The 14837-nt window shown below is 37.4% G+C and overlaps 1 protein-coding gene across 1 annotated transcript in view; it reads right to left on the reverse strand.

The window, feature by feature from the left end:
- The window catches only part of LOC103027184 (disintegrin and metalloproteinase domain-containing protein 10), a 32259-nt gene that overhangs the window by 2426 nt on the left and 14996 nt on the right, over window positions 1–14837 (reverse strand). The window contains exons 6-14 of the mRNA XM_007244347.4: window positions 10641–10799; window positions 10441–10533; window positions 10144–10327; window positions 9863–10026; window positions 5490–5673; window positions 4096–4246; window positions 2155–2338; window positions 1860–1968; window positions 183–403 (exon numbers count right to left, since the gene is read on the reverse strand). Coding sequence (XP_007244409.2) covers window positions 183–403; window positions 1860–1968; window positions 2155–2338; window positions 4096–4246; window positions 5490–5673; window positions 9863–10026; window positions 10144–10327; window positions 10441–10533; window positions 10641–10799 — 1449 coding nt within the window. The remainder of the gene's footprint in view (window positions 1–182; window positions 404–1859; window positions 1969–2154; window positions 2339–4095; window positions 4247–5489; window positions 5674–9862; window positions 10027–10143; window positions 10328–10440; window positions 10534–10640; window positions 10800–14837) is intronic.

The following is a 14837-nucleotide window of genomic DNA, read 5'->3' on the forward strand; positions in this document are numbered from 1 at the left end:
GAACTAAAACAGTAAAATAAAGTTAAATAATCAAAGCAAAGACTAGAGCAAAGCATTATTGTAAAATTTCCTAATTCATCTATTCAAATGTTTCAAACCAATGTCCTCTAAGCGTTGTTAAAAGAGCCTGAATTTAACAAGCCACTGTCATTACAAAAATGAAGTAAAAAATGAACACTTGCCACTATCCACTCAGCGATGTTCTCGTAGAGCTCAGGGTTGAAGATAGCTTTCTTCAGTCTGGCCAGAGGCCCATCAGCATCCACCAGCCTGCACTTCATGAACACATCGCAGTATCCCTTGAAGTCATTGCAGGGCGAGCCAGCCTGCAGCGTTGTCACCTTCTTATTGAAGAATCGAGCCAAGCGCTCGGATCCTGTACTGCTGCAGGTGCTGGGGTTCGCTGTGGGAGGCAGAGACATCACAGAAGGACTCTCAGAATTATAGTATTTCACCATGTTTTCCTGTTCATGTGAGGGATATACTTATTTATAACATACTATAAAATGGAGAACATAAAATACTGTGATTCTGTTTACACCTGGTCACTTTATGTGACTAGTATTTGTATCATGCCCAAACATTTTAGAACACCCCTATTTTTTAGTAGTCCAGTAGCAGTGCTGAACGCCCCATATAAGCTGCTTTTTTATTTTTTCATCTTAGCAACAACTTTTTTTACTGAACTACTTCACCTATCAAACCCCTAACTAAACTAAAACTAAAGAGACTTAGTCTAGTGTTTATGTTAAGCTGAGCTAAAGATGCTGTTGCCATGTGGGTCAGCCAGACCTCTTTCTGTAGCAATTTTCTCCAGTTTCCAAAACTCTTCCAATATGCTCTCTGACTTAATCTGTAATTGTTTTTAAACTTTATAGTTGCAGGGTTCTCTGTGTTTGTGTGTCTTTTTCTAGTTATGATGAAAGCCTGTAAAGCCAGCACTGCCTTACTACAGACAAAGGCTTTGTAAACTGATTTTTTTTTAAATGCATTTCCAAAGCTCAGTTTATTTCCATTGCTACTTACCAGCTGTTACCCTATTAACTGTTTGCTAAAAATCACCCCCTCTTTTTTAAACAATATATTTATATATATATATATATATATATATTTTTTTTTTTTTACAATATACATATATTTATTTTTCATTACTAAAATCCCTTTATTCATTTTTAGTCAACTGACTTTCATTACATGTCCTGGCAAAATACTGTACACTGAATCTTGTAACATTTCCAGTTATTGACAGGACCTAAAGAGTTAATTTTAAAAATAAAGAGAAAAAAAGAGTGTTCTGGAACTTTTGACCAGTAGTGTACATTCACACTTAATAAATCTAGTCTAATGTGGTTATTTGAGGTGAAATCCGATTGCTGTGTGAGACAGAATATGCAAATTCACTTGTTATGCTGCAACCAGCTGTTTATCAGTTCAGCTCTTTCCTACGTTAGGCTAAAAATGGCTGCTGCATTAAAATTTGCAATTTAACATGGCATCACGCTTTCTTTAAACTAAAATAGAAGGGAAGCAAAAGCAGACAGACTATCTCAGAAACCGCGTACTGCATCGGGATGAGTTTTAAATGTATTAAATGCAAGCACACTGTGGAGTAAACGTCTATTTCCAGGTACACATGGAGATGCATTTATAACTGCTCCAACATAACATAAAATTGTCATCAGAACTGTATCTATTTTATAGTAGTTGTGTGTTTCTTTACACTTGCACTTCTATGTGAACTGACCTTATCCAGATATAATCCTGATACCCAAGATGTATGGATGAATAGTTATCAGGTGTAAAAGGGGGAGGTCATGAAACGCATCAAGTAACTGTAAAATACAGATTTAATGACTGACCTTTCTCCATGCAGCAGACATGACACAGTTCTGTCTCATCTTTCCCATCAACACTAGCACAGGTGCACACCTCCAGTCCATACTTCTCACAGATAGAGCCAGAACATCCCTGTGAAAGAACAGACAAAAATAGGAAATGAGACACATGAGAAAAAAAAAGCACAGGCAGAAGCAACAATAAAAAATGTATATATATATATATATATTTTCACCTTAGATTAAGAGTTCAGCTTTTACAATATGTAGTACAATACCCACAAACTAGAGTATCATCTCATCACATTATCACCCTCACCCCATTAAGGCAGACTTGTGTTTCTCCATGACAGGCAGTGAAGTTGGCTTTGGGTTCTGATGTAGGGCACTGGGCTGAGGCGCCATTACACATGCCCTGGTGGGCGCACTCTGACTCATCCCGACACTTCTCATTACGGCTCTTGTACGTGCACTCAGGAGTGCAGCATGGTCCCTGGCTGGGACTGTGAAAACAAGGAGGAGGAGGAGGAGAGAAAAGTGGAGTGTGTGAAACATCTAGCACTAGCATTCCAGTGTGAGCAACTGTTGGAGGCCTTGCTTTAGCCTCCATTTCAGACTCTAAATAGAGAATATTAAAAAAAAAATGTAACAAAAGACACTAATCATATACAATGGCTTACAAAAGCATTCATAATTCTTGAACTTTTTCACATATTGTCATCTTACAGCCACAAACGTACCATATTTGTTTTTTACACTATATGGCACACCCAAAATCTTTTAATTTTCCCAAAAATCGCCAGTGCTCTTTATAATCCGGTGTGCATTATGTATGAATTTTCAGGTTGTAAGAAGCAGTAAAGCCACTCTGCTGAAGTACAGAGTTATACAGGAGTTTCAGTTTAGTTTTCCAGCACCGGGACTCAAGTAGCATTAGCATTAGCCGCTAACCGCTATTTCCCCGTTCAGAGGTGAGTATTATCAGCCTGTAGCCTGCTGCTAACTCCGGCTATCACTGCTGGAGCAGCATCAGCATTAGCCGATTCTTAACCGCTAGCAGTTAGCCGCTAATGCTCCAGCCTTAATGCTGGAGAAATTTGGGAATCTAGTCTTACTATAAATAAAGGGAAGTGCTTTACTCACCCAAATAAACAGATTTCAGAAGAGAAATCGCTGGTTTGACTCTAAAAGAAAGTCTTTTCATATTACAGCTTTGTTAACTTAGCTTAGCTTTACTTAACTAAGCTGAATTAGAAGTTCCTTATAGTGTCTCTTAAAATGTGCCTTATAGTCCAAAAGATATGATAAATGTATTTTATTAAGATTTTAACTGATAAATCAACAAAAAATAGCACATAATTGTGAAGTGGAACGAAAATTATAGAGCAGGGTTTGTACGGTCATGAAAAACCTGGAAAAGTAATGGAATTTGAAAAAAAGCAATTTCTAGGCTTGGATAAGTTTTGAAAAAATAAAAATAGCCAGAACGTTTTGGAAAAGTCATGGAAATTTGCTCTACAAATGTTTTTCATTTATTGACAGAGAACAAATACACCAGATCAGTTAGTTAAGTAATTTTAAACATTTTATTATTGAAGATTCTGTGTCAACATTGCTTAAATTATTATTTTATTTTTTTTATCAAATAAATTTTAGGCATATTATCAATTTTGATTGTTTTTATAATATTTTGTCCATGTCTGCACTGGTGTTTTGAAGATCATTTGGTCATGAAAATTTGTTTTGAAGGCATGGAAAAGTTATGAAAAAGTCATGGAAATTTATTGTTTAAAAACTGTATTAACCCTGTAGAGGATTTTCAAAAAAAAAAAAAAAAAAAAAAAAAAAAACTAAAACGTTTGAAGTGCAAAAGTATTCAGCCCCCTATAACTCAGGTCTTTTGGGATATGCTGCTACCAGCTTCGCACATCTAAAGACTGAGACTTTTGCCAATTCTTTTTAGCCAAATAGCTCAAGCTTAGCCTGCCATATCACACTTTTCAGAATTAAATTATAATTCTCTTTAATAATTATTTAAGTATCACATTCATTCCACTTAACAATTATTTGCTATTTTGTGTTGGTCTATCGTTTAAAATCTTAATAAAACATTTACGTTTGTGGTTGTAAGGTGATAAAATGTAAAAAAATGTTAGGCAAAGTGGTAAAAAAAAACAAAAAAGGTATGAATACTTTCGCAAACCACCGTACTGCTGAACTAATAAATCCATGCATCTGCAAAACTACCGTTAATGCATACCTGCAGACTTTGTTAGGTTTGAGTTTACACTTCTTGTTGTCTGGCTGGTTGGCATCATAGCAGCACAGGTCTCTGCACTGGTCACTGTAGCCGCAGTCACACTCCTCTCCTGGCTCTACCAGGCCGTTACCGCAAATGGGTTGCCCAGACTCTGTTGCAAAGCACACAAATGCACATTAAAAATGGCGGCATTCAACTTAATAAAACGTACAAAACATATCTGCTCTTGGTTAAGTCCTGTGTGTCTAAGCACTGAGAATTTTAAGAAGCTAATGGACAGATTCTCTCAGTGAGTTATAAATCTCAGTATTACATCATTGTATAATGACTGGATTTTAATCACATGCATTTAAACTTGGTAGTCAAATGTGTCTCCATTTGGTCAGAATGAAATCTGAATGCTATGTGGGACTGAATATTTAAATGTGAATTCAGTTCATTTTGCATGAGCTGAACTCAAAAGATCTAAGACTTCTTCCATGTCAGAAAAGGCCTTTTTCCTCAAAAAAAAAAAAAAAAAATCACAATTGGTTTAAAAATCTGTGTAAGTGACCAATTCTCCTTTGCTGAGGTAAATGTGGCATTTTAATATGCTGATTAGAGAGTATGATTATTTTACAGTTGTGCTTATGAAAAATAGGAGCAAAAACAAAAGTGTTGTATTTATATTTTTGTTCAGCACAATTATTAGACACTGAAATTTAGAGTTATTTTTTTTTATTGACTGGCAATTTTTTGTGACTAATCCTTGCAGCCCTACTAGCTACATAAGTATAATTCTGTCTTAACTTAAGTTTTGTTAGTACTGGGAGGAGTTTTAATTGCTTAATGCGTCTTCGAGAGACGGCTGCCTTTACACTCCAATAACAACATGTATCCTAAATGCATCAACCAATATGTGATAACCATTTCATTTTATATATTAGTTGACCATTCTAAAATTATAATAATGTCAGAATTCAGTTCAGAGAACTGAAGGGAAAAATGCAGCTTTTGGCTAAGTCCCATGTGTGTAAGCATGGCAAGAGCCTGACTGACAAGCGCTCGAGAACGATAGTGGACAGGATCTGTCAGTGAGTCATAAATCTGAGCATTACAAGAGCATCAATCACTCTGTAGAAAAGCGGCGATCCTTCAACATGCTGAAGACACATGACAAATCCCCCTTCACTGAAGATTGAGGAGTCCTTTTCAAATCTAGATGATATTGTCACACAGTATCCCTGACAATAGCTATGCTGAGCCAGCCTGCTTTGTACTCAAAATGATATGCTATCAGACATTCAATACACCACACAGAATGACAAAATAGATCCTATATCACGATTCATCAGATATTACTACAAAAAATGGATTTAATAATAATACATTTTTTAAATAAGAGAGGGACCTACCCACGAAGCAGTTGCCCCTCTTCTTCTCCAGCACTTGGCTAATGTTACGAACACTGCACACTGAGAACTTGTTATTATTGAGCTTGTCTCCTGACGTGGCTCTTGCATACATGATGTAGTTGCCTTTCTCTTTCTTATCCTGGCTCTTGGATTCTCCAGGAGTGCACTCAGGACCTGAGTCATGCTGATAAAAAGAGGACAAAAAGAAATCAATAAAGACTATTAGCGCAGTTCCTGAAGCAGGCTGTCACTATGGTTTTGCTAAGTGGTTTTCATGGTGTTTAGTGGTTGATATGGTGTCTCAGGTGATTGTCTAAGGGTCAGTGTGGTATCCCTAGTAGCTGGTTGGGGGTTACTATTGTATTTGTATCACTGCAACATTTAAAGACTGCCTACTTTTGCAACATATTCATTCCTAAAGGGAAAACATCTGCAGAAATCTGTTTTGCAAAAAACAAATGTTCAATAAAAAAGCTGTATATAGGCCTAAATCACAAATTCAGAGCAAACAATCTGGAAAGAGGAAGAAAATAAATCAATAAAGACTATTACTGCGGTTGATTATTTAACTTTTGCTTAATAAGGATAATTTCATTGTATCTTTAAAACTGGATGAGTGCATTTTCTAAAGAATGTAGTTACTCTGGTGTTGCTAAATGGTTGTCATGGTGTTCAGTGATAGCCGCTTTTTTACTAGATGGTTGGTTAGCAGTTGCTTTGGTATTCAGATGTTTGATACAGTGATTGAGGTGGTTGTCTAAGAGTCACTGTGGTATTCCACGTAGCTGGATGGGTGTTATTAGTGTATTTGTATGCATTTGCTTTGGTCGTTGTTGATTATTAGAGCAGAATCGATATCCTGAATACTGCAGTGTGAAATCCCGAAAAAAGCAGATGCAGAAAAAGTAGAAGCAGCAAAAGAAGCAAAAGCTTAAAAATATAAATCAAATAATAGTACAATTCATGACACTATATACAGTTAGTGCCACATAGACTAGATATACTCTGTCCAGTAGTACCATAATGAGATGTAGGTTGAGTGGACGGACAGAATGTTGTTACATAAAATAGTAAGCATGGTGAAAACTGACTGCTTCATTAATGATTGATCTGCAGTGAGTTAAATATGCTAAATATATCTATCTGCAGCATGTGGCACAGACCAGCAGCAGCCAAGCTAAAAAGCTGATGTTTTATTGTGAAAAAACTTATTAGTCTACTATACAGTACAATCTAAATATATTATTATAATATGGTATAGTACAGTACAGTATGGTATAATAAGGTAGGTAAGTAATAACGTATTTTACAGACTAAAGGGCGCACTATCAATAAATGTCTATTTTCTGGTCTATTTTCATACATAGGGCCAACCTGATTATAAGTCACATTTTAAGTGAAAATAGTAAGAACAAGGGTGTCGCCATGTTTCCCATCTAATTCAGAAAGTGTCGCTGCTGTGGGCGCCTAAGTGAACAAAACTGTAATTTAAAAAAAAAAAAAAAAAACGGTCCTTGAGCACTGGATGTTAATATACACAAATTTCTCTCCTGAAAACTGTTTATTTGGGTGAGTAAAGTACTTCAGTTTAATTACAGTAAGCTTCCAGTATTTTAGAGGCAGCAGCGCTAGTCAAAGTTAGCAGCACTTAGCGTTAGTAAATGCCGCCTGACAGCGCTACACTTAGGAACCCTCAGTGTTCCGGTAGGCCAGGGTGCTATCAGCTAGCAGTTCACTCACTTATCCTGTTTTCACACAATAAAAAAACACACAGACTACAGTCTGATAATACTCACCTTCAAACGGCAAAAGAGCTAGCGCTGCGGTTAGTGGCTAATGCTAATACTGCTCCAGGTTGAAGAAACTTGGTAAAATAAATTCATTAGGCGCACCGTAATATAACACTGTCAATTTTTTGAAAAATTAAAAGGATTTTAAGTGCGCCATAGTGCAAAAAACACAGCATTTTAAACTTTCCTATCCCAGTTTCAGCTAGTGTTAAGCAGTTTATTGTTATGATAAAGAGTAGAAATGCAAATAAAAGTAAATAATAATGCATTAATTAAATGAATTGTGTGTGCATTAGTTCAATATAATAATAATATAATAATAACTTTACATTTATAATGCGCTTTTCTAAAGACCCAAAGCGCTACATAAAATTAGTAAAATAAACAACAACAAAATAAACAAAAACACTTAACCACTCTTAAATGTTAAAGAAAAAAGATGAGTTTTAAGTAATTTTTTAAAACAGTCCAAGGTAGGAGCACTTTTAATGACCTCAGGGAGAGCATTCCACAATCGTGGCGCTCTAAAAGAAAATGCTCTCTCTCCCATCCTTTTGAGCTTACAGATAGGCTCCTGTAATGTCCAAGGGCTAACAGAGCGAAGATTGCGTGAGGGAGTGTAAAACTTCACCAGATCACAAAGATAGACCGGAGCAGTCCCATGTACCACCTTAAAAGTTAGAATAAGAGTCTTAAAATCAATTCGTACTCGGACAGGGAGCCAGTGAAGTTTCTTTAGTACAGGAGTGATGTGTTCACGTAGTGAGGTATTGGTCAACATTCTGGCAGCACAATTCTGAACATACTGCAGCTTCTGGAGAGATTTCTTTGGTAAAGCAGAGTAAAGCGAGTTGCAGTAGTCCAGTCTACATGTAATAAACGCATGTACCAGTTTTTCGGCATCAGATGGGGAAAGAAAAGGTCTGAGCCTAGCAATACTTCTAAGATAATAAAAGGAAACTTTACAAATGTTCTTGATGTGAGTCTCAAAATTTAACTCACTATCAAAAATAATGCCTAAATTACGCACCTGTAAAGTGGGCAATATCCGAATACCATCAATAATAATATTAAAATTCCTGATCTTAAGCAAAGCAGATGGACTACCAATTAAAATAACCTCAGTCTTAGAGCAATTTAACTGGAGGAAATTCTGTTGCATCCAAATTTTTATCTCATGTAGACACACTGAGAGCAATTCACATGCAGGTGCCAAATCACTCTTGCAGCTAAAATAAACCTGAGCATCATCAGCATAAAGATGAAAATTCAAACCATATTTCCTAAAAATGTGCCCAAGTGGCAACAAATAAATACTAAAAAGTAAAGGCCCAAGAATGGAGCCCTGAGGAACCCCTTGACCAACCTGAACAATGTGAGATTTATTCCTACCTAACGTCACAAACTGATTTCTACCAGAGAGATATGATTGAAACCAGGAGAGCACAGTACCCGATATACCCAGACACGTTTCCATCCGATCCAACAAAATCGAGTGGCATACTGTATCAAAGGCCGCAGTAAGGTCCAACAAAATAAGGATATTAATATAACCTGCATCCGCTGAAACAAGAAGGTCATTGACAACCCTCACCAGTGCAGTTTCAGTACTATGTCCTGCTCTAAATCCCGACTGAAACGGTTCAAGAAGTTTAGACTGCAAAACGTGCTCTTGAACCTGAGCAGAAACAACACTTTCTAAAACCTTGGCTAAAAATGGAAGGTTCGAGACAGGGCGGTAGTTAGAAAGGTCCTCAGCTGCACTGCCAGTTTTTTTAAGAACAGGAAAGACAGCAGCTAGTTTCAGCTCAGAAGGGACAAGGCCAGTGGTGAGAGATAAATTTACCAGGTTACTGATAAGAGGACTAAAAACATCCAGACATTCCTTAATCAGATGAATAGGAATAGGATCAAGAATGCAGGTAGAGGAACTCATTTTAGAAATGACTTTAAGAACATAACACGTAGTAACAGAACTAAAACTATTAAAAGTTGATAGCGGAGAACAAACAGGATTAATAACAATAGGATCAGTTGGAGAAGCAGAACGAATAGAGTCATTAATGTGTGACAGTTTACTAGTAAAGTAGGTAAGAAATTCATTACAGTGATCTACAGTTGAGAAGACTGGGGAGTTACTTGGATTGAGCAATTTATTGATTGTACTAAAAAGCCTTCTTGGATTACCTGAGTCTTCATTAATTAGCTGCGAATAGTAAAACGCCCTAGCAGACTTACAAGCAGAATGATAATCCAACTGATGTTGATCATATAATTGTTTATGGACAATGAGTCCCGTTTTTTTATACTGACGCTCAAGTTGTCGCCCCTTCACTTTAAGCACACAAAGTTCTGGAGAATACCAGGGACAGGGCTTTCTAAAAGAAATAACACGCTCTCTTAGGGGAGCAAACTTATCCAACAAGCTTGTTAATTCACTGTTATATGTACTGACACAGTTGAAAGGACTCAATTCAGCAACAGAACGAGAAAAGTGTTTCATATCAATAGCTTTAATATTTCTATAATTTTTTGATTATAGAAAAAAATTATAGAAATTGATAAGACAAGACAAAAACTTACTGGAGAGCCAAAGTTGTGTCCCACTTCATGGGCAAAAGTAATGTGTGAGACTTTTGGTGGCACGTGGGAAGCATAGTTTTGCACGGTAATGATCCCAGTGTTCAGTGATTTTCTTTTCCCATCAGAATACAGCTTACTCTTCTCACAGATCCCACCAGAGCTCCCTGTGAATGTACAGTTAATACCCAATATTTACACAAACTTACACCTACTGACAAACAAATACTTGATATTTAAATAATCCATCAGAACAGCCCAAAGCATCAGCTAATAATGTATACCTGAGGGTGCTCCAACCCAGGCCAGCCCCAGCACACCATCATCAAAGTCTCTGTCAGTGAAGACGTAAGCTAGGCAGTAATCGTCATGGTTCTGCTCAGAGTTCAGCTCCAGAAACTTCTCCACTCCGATATTAGCAAAGCGGAAAGGGTTGGACCTGTCTCGTTCATCATTAGTCGTATTGATCTAAGAAGAAAAACAAATGCATAAAACCCATTTAAAATCATTACAACATTATGTGGTGGTTTTCCTCACCAGCATTCACTGATTTGAATGCAGCAGAGGCAAAAACCACTCACCCTAATTCTCTTCACCATGAAACTAATGTTGCGGATGCCGAGAAAATCTGTGCCTTGGTAGATTGCATCAATTGCCTTAACATGGCTGGAGATCTGAGGAAATAACGGCAGAAAAATTACATCACTACATTACAAGTGGTGATCTGGAAAGCACTGACTACCATTCAAACCAGTCAGGCACACTTCTGTAGCCTTATCACCTGAGCAATGACGGCTTCTCTGGTCTTATAGCGTTTGAAGAAGAGATGGTCTGTCTGGATGAAGAGCTGACAGGTGTTCTTCTCCACCTGAGTCATCCTTTTTTTCCTCAGTAACATACTGTCATCTGACGACTTCTTCTCCGACACCACATTTGTTTCCTGTAATCAAAAAATAGAAAACCAAAAATTTCAAAAATGTAAATTAGTGAGACAATAAATTAACCAGAAAATATGGGGGGAAAAAAAGAAAAAACATTTACTCCAACACGCAAGGTGAAAGCCTGCATCCTGTTTCAGGGCTGTGTGTAAATGAACAAATAGAATTTTTAAATCGAATAAAGTCACTGTTATATTTGGTCATAGATTAGATACATGTTTGATTCATGGACATGTGGCAGATCAAATTTCCTGTGTTTTTTGTCTGTATTCATGCGCTTCATGCTGTTTGTCTCTGATGGAGGCCAAAGTCCTTATAGAAACGTCTGCTCAGTAGTAAGGCATCCATCCTTGTATGCTCTATAAAAGCGCAAAATACTTGAATCTTAGAATCAAACAACATTTAAAAGGTATTTGAAGGTATTTGAAGGTATTTTCAATTCCTGATGAAATCAAATAAAATTTTATTAAGAGTGTAATACGGCTGGCTTAATAAAAAAGACAAAAACATTTTTTTTTCATGTTTTGGCTGCTTGCACAGATCTACACACGTAACATAGACTTCCTCTACCTCACATGTAAAACGTTGACTCTCTCTTCCTGTTTAAGGGCAGGACTAATTTAAGAGAAGAGCATTATGGTACTCCAAATCATATTTCAGCCAGTTGCTGGATTCAAGTCACTCACATTGATGAGTGTGAATTGTCAAAATGTCTAATTCTGTTCCGAGCAACAAAAAAATCTGAATTGAAGTGAGTGAAGATGGGCAATGAGACATAAATAGTATATTGTGGATTTCATCAGTACTTAAGATACAATAACCAAAAGGCCTGTCACAATAAAAAAAAAATTGTGGACGATATATTGTACCAGAAATTGAATTTTGAGACTATTAAATGCTACTGACATAATGATAATAGAATAGCGTAAAAAAGGAATTGTACACTTTTTAAAGACAGCAAAAATTTAAATAATTATTTACTATAATTAGTTTGGGAATTCTAAACTTATTCCTTCACCTACTTTAGTCCACACTGTAAAGCATGACTGGCTAAAATACTGTTCACTGTTATATGTGTGAACAAACATACAAATTAACACAATAGACGAGATCACGATTATCAAAAATTATTAAGGTCACGTTCATTTATTGTACGAAAATCGATATTGCAATTATTGTGACAGGCCTAATAACCAACAGCACATTTTCATCACAGAAACTATAATTAGTCCTGTTTAACTGGATGATGTGTAGTACATTTGGATCAAAAGTCATTGCATTAAAATAATCACAGTATTTAAAGGTCTCATTTTATGTTTTTCATTTATTTTGCTGTGGTCTCTACTATGAATAAATACCCTTTGATCCGGTCGTTCTGAAAAAGTGTCCCGGTGCTTTTTATTTAGGCTGTTTTAGTTTGGTGGAGGAGTGGGCGGGGAAGAATAGCATGAGTTTGGCTCTTACTTAGAATATTTATGAGGCAACTATTTTGCCTCTGATTGGCTAACAGCACTGTGATGTTCCCTATGCGGCTCTGCAGTGGGCGAGGCCATGAATTCTAATTTAATATGCAGCACACATATACAACTTATTTAACTTTCCAGTACTAATGCATTTTGTCTGTGTGTGAAAATATGATAACATGTTTCATGATAATTTTTTTAAATATTGTGAAACAATATTTTTACAATATCACCAAGCCCTTCTAGTGAGGCTCATAATGTAAACGTAGCCTAACAGATTCAAACTTCAGATTCAGACTTCCCACACAGCCATAAAAGATTGGTTTCTGTGTAAAATTGGAACTGAACCAGACTTCAGTCAATTTAACCTAATAATGTGAATGTAGCCAACGTTAATGATTCCATTACCACAAAACAGGCCATTTTAAAGCATGTTACATAATTAAACCTGTTTTCTACATGCCCTTCCAATAGCTGCGTCCTGTCTGTAGAAGCCAGTGTGCATCATTACTGTTAACTTTTCTAGAATAAACCAGCACTGCCAGCCCTGGAGCACCTCCAACTCTTGTGAAATCACCCACTGCATCTTTTTAAATTGCTTCCCACATAATGTCAACAATCAGCTCAGCGTGCTTGGAGAACACCTCTCTGCTCTGTTTTATCTGTCATCCAGCCTTCTGCGCACAACTTCAGCCTAAAGCTGCAGTCACACTAAGATTCTGTCAGTGAATGTTTGCGAGTGAAATGACATTCATTTTAATGGATTCGGTGTGATGAGCAATGTCATGTCAGCAAGTTCCGGAATGAATAAATTCTGTTTGAAAAACTTCACAGCAAGTTACACTTTGGTGAACTTCTGTGAGACACAGATTCATGTCCATGACCAACAGCAGCTCACTCTGGCTTTACTGACTTCTGAAGAAGTTCAAGGCAGTTCAGACCAAAGTCCCAAAACAACAGAAACTCTAACTTAAAATGAGAGGATGCTCACAGAGTCAGACAGGATACTGTATTACACTTACTGACAAAAAAACTACAAAAAAAACAAAACAATTACACACAGGTTGCTAGAAAACCCTGCATGCAGTAACGTATTCCCCTGTTGCCCTATAAAAAGCTCTCACTGGTTACTTCTGAGTACTTCTACCTGGTGGTCAACAACATAGTGCCCACCCCCACACAGTAAGGGCTTCCCAGGAATGCCCCCCTTCCTTATGACTGCAACAGTTCCTTCTAGGGATGCCCTAAAGTTTAGTCAATATTTTCGTCACAATTTTTTCTTTTTTGTGTGTGAACTTTTGGTGATTTATTACTTTACCGTATTTTTCGGACTATAAGGCGCACCGTATTATAAGGCGCACGATGAGTGAACGGTCTATTTTTAGTGTTAGTCCATACACAAGGCGCACTGGATTATAAGGCGCACTAAATGAAACTTTATTTATATCAGTAACAATAACTCTGAGCAATAAATCCTTCACAATATCTGTGAAAAATAACAACATCTCTGAGCAATAAATCAACAAGCACAGCAAGTACGTATTACTCCGCGACGCTCCTGACAACGGTAGCCGCAACGCTCCGACAGACCATAATATTATGTTGAAGCACAGCAAGTACGTATTACTCCGCGACGCTCCTGACAACGGTAGCCGCAACGCTCCGACAGACCATAATATTATGTTGAAGCACAGCAAGTACGTATTACTCCGCGCCGCTCCTGACAACGGTAGCCGCAACGCTCCGACAGACCATAATATTATGTTGAAGCACAGCAAGTACCGCATTACTCCGGGAGGCTTCTGACTATAATAGCGTGTTGTGCCGAATTCGGTGAATAAAACGGTTTTAAAACAGAGATAAAGATTGGATAAGTTTCATTTCTGGATGAAGTGATTTCCAGCGCTGTTTGGATATAACTGTGGATTACAGGAGACTGGATTGATGGATTCTCTTTAGTCTGGACGCGTTTTGAAGGTAGGACCTGTGGCTGAGCGCGGGTGTGTGTTCGGGGGGTGGCGGCAGTGACCGGAGGTTACCCCAGGACAAAAGGAGAGCCTTTTATTACTGGAAACATGCGCTCTGACGCAGCTCTAATTCATGAAACATACATCCTACAGTAAAAGCGCAGTTCTGGAATCCGGAGAGCCAGACGGTTCGAATGGTGTATGACATGACCGCATTCGATGAAATATGGACGAACGATAAACGCAAATATGAGAGTTATGAATTATTAAAATCATAACCAAGGCATATTTCGCCCTAAATGTTTATTTTCTGAAAGGATATTCCGCTAAATAGGCTAAATAGCTCAAAAGCAGAGATTCTAAGCTTTAAAATGGTATATTGGTTGTCTATATTGAACCTGTAACTGTTCATAACTATTCAGAATCACAGCCAGTTATGAAATATTAAATATTTCTGGCCCGCCGGTGGGCCAGCGCGTGTTAAGAGGTTAACTTTACTTAGAAGTGGGCGCTAAAAAGAAACAGTTTGTGCTATTACCCCAGAACGGGTGGAAAGGAAAGTTTACCGGCACCTTGTTCTGGCCACGGAGCTACAGTGGAAACGAGCCAC

This window comes from Astyanax mexicanus, chromosome 2 (genome assembly GCF_023375975.1).
Source record: "Astyanax mexicanus isolate ESR-SI-001 chromosome 2, AstMex3_surface, whole genome shotgun sequence".
In the NCBI taxonomy this organism is placed as follows: Eukaryota; Metazoa; Chordata; class Actinopteri; order Characiformes; family Acestrorhamphidae; genus Astyanax; species Astyanax mexicanus.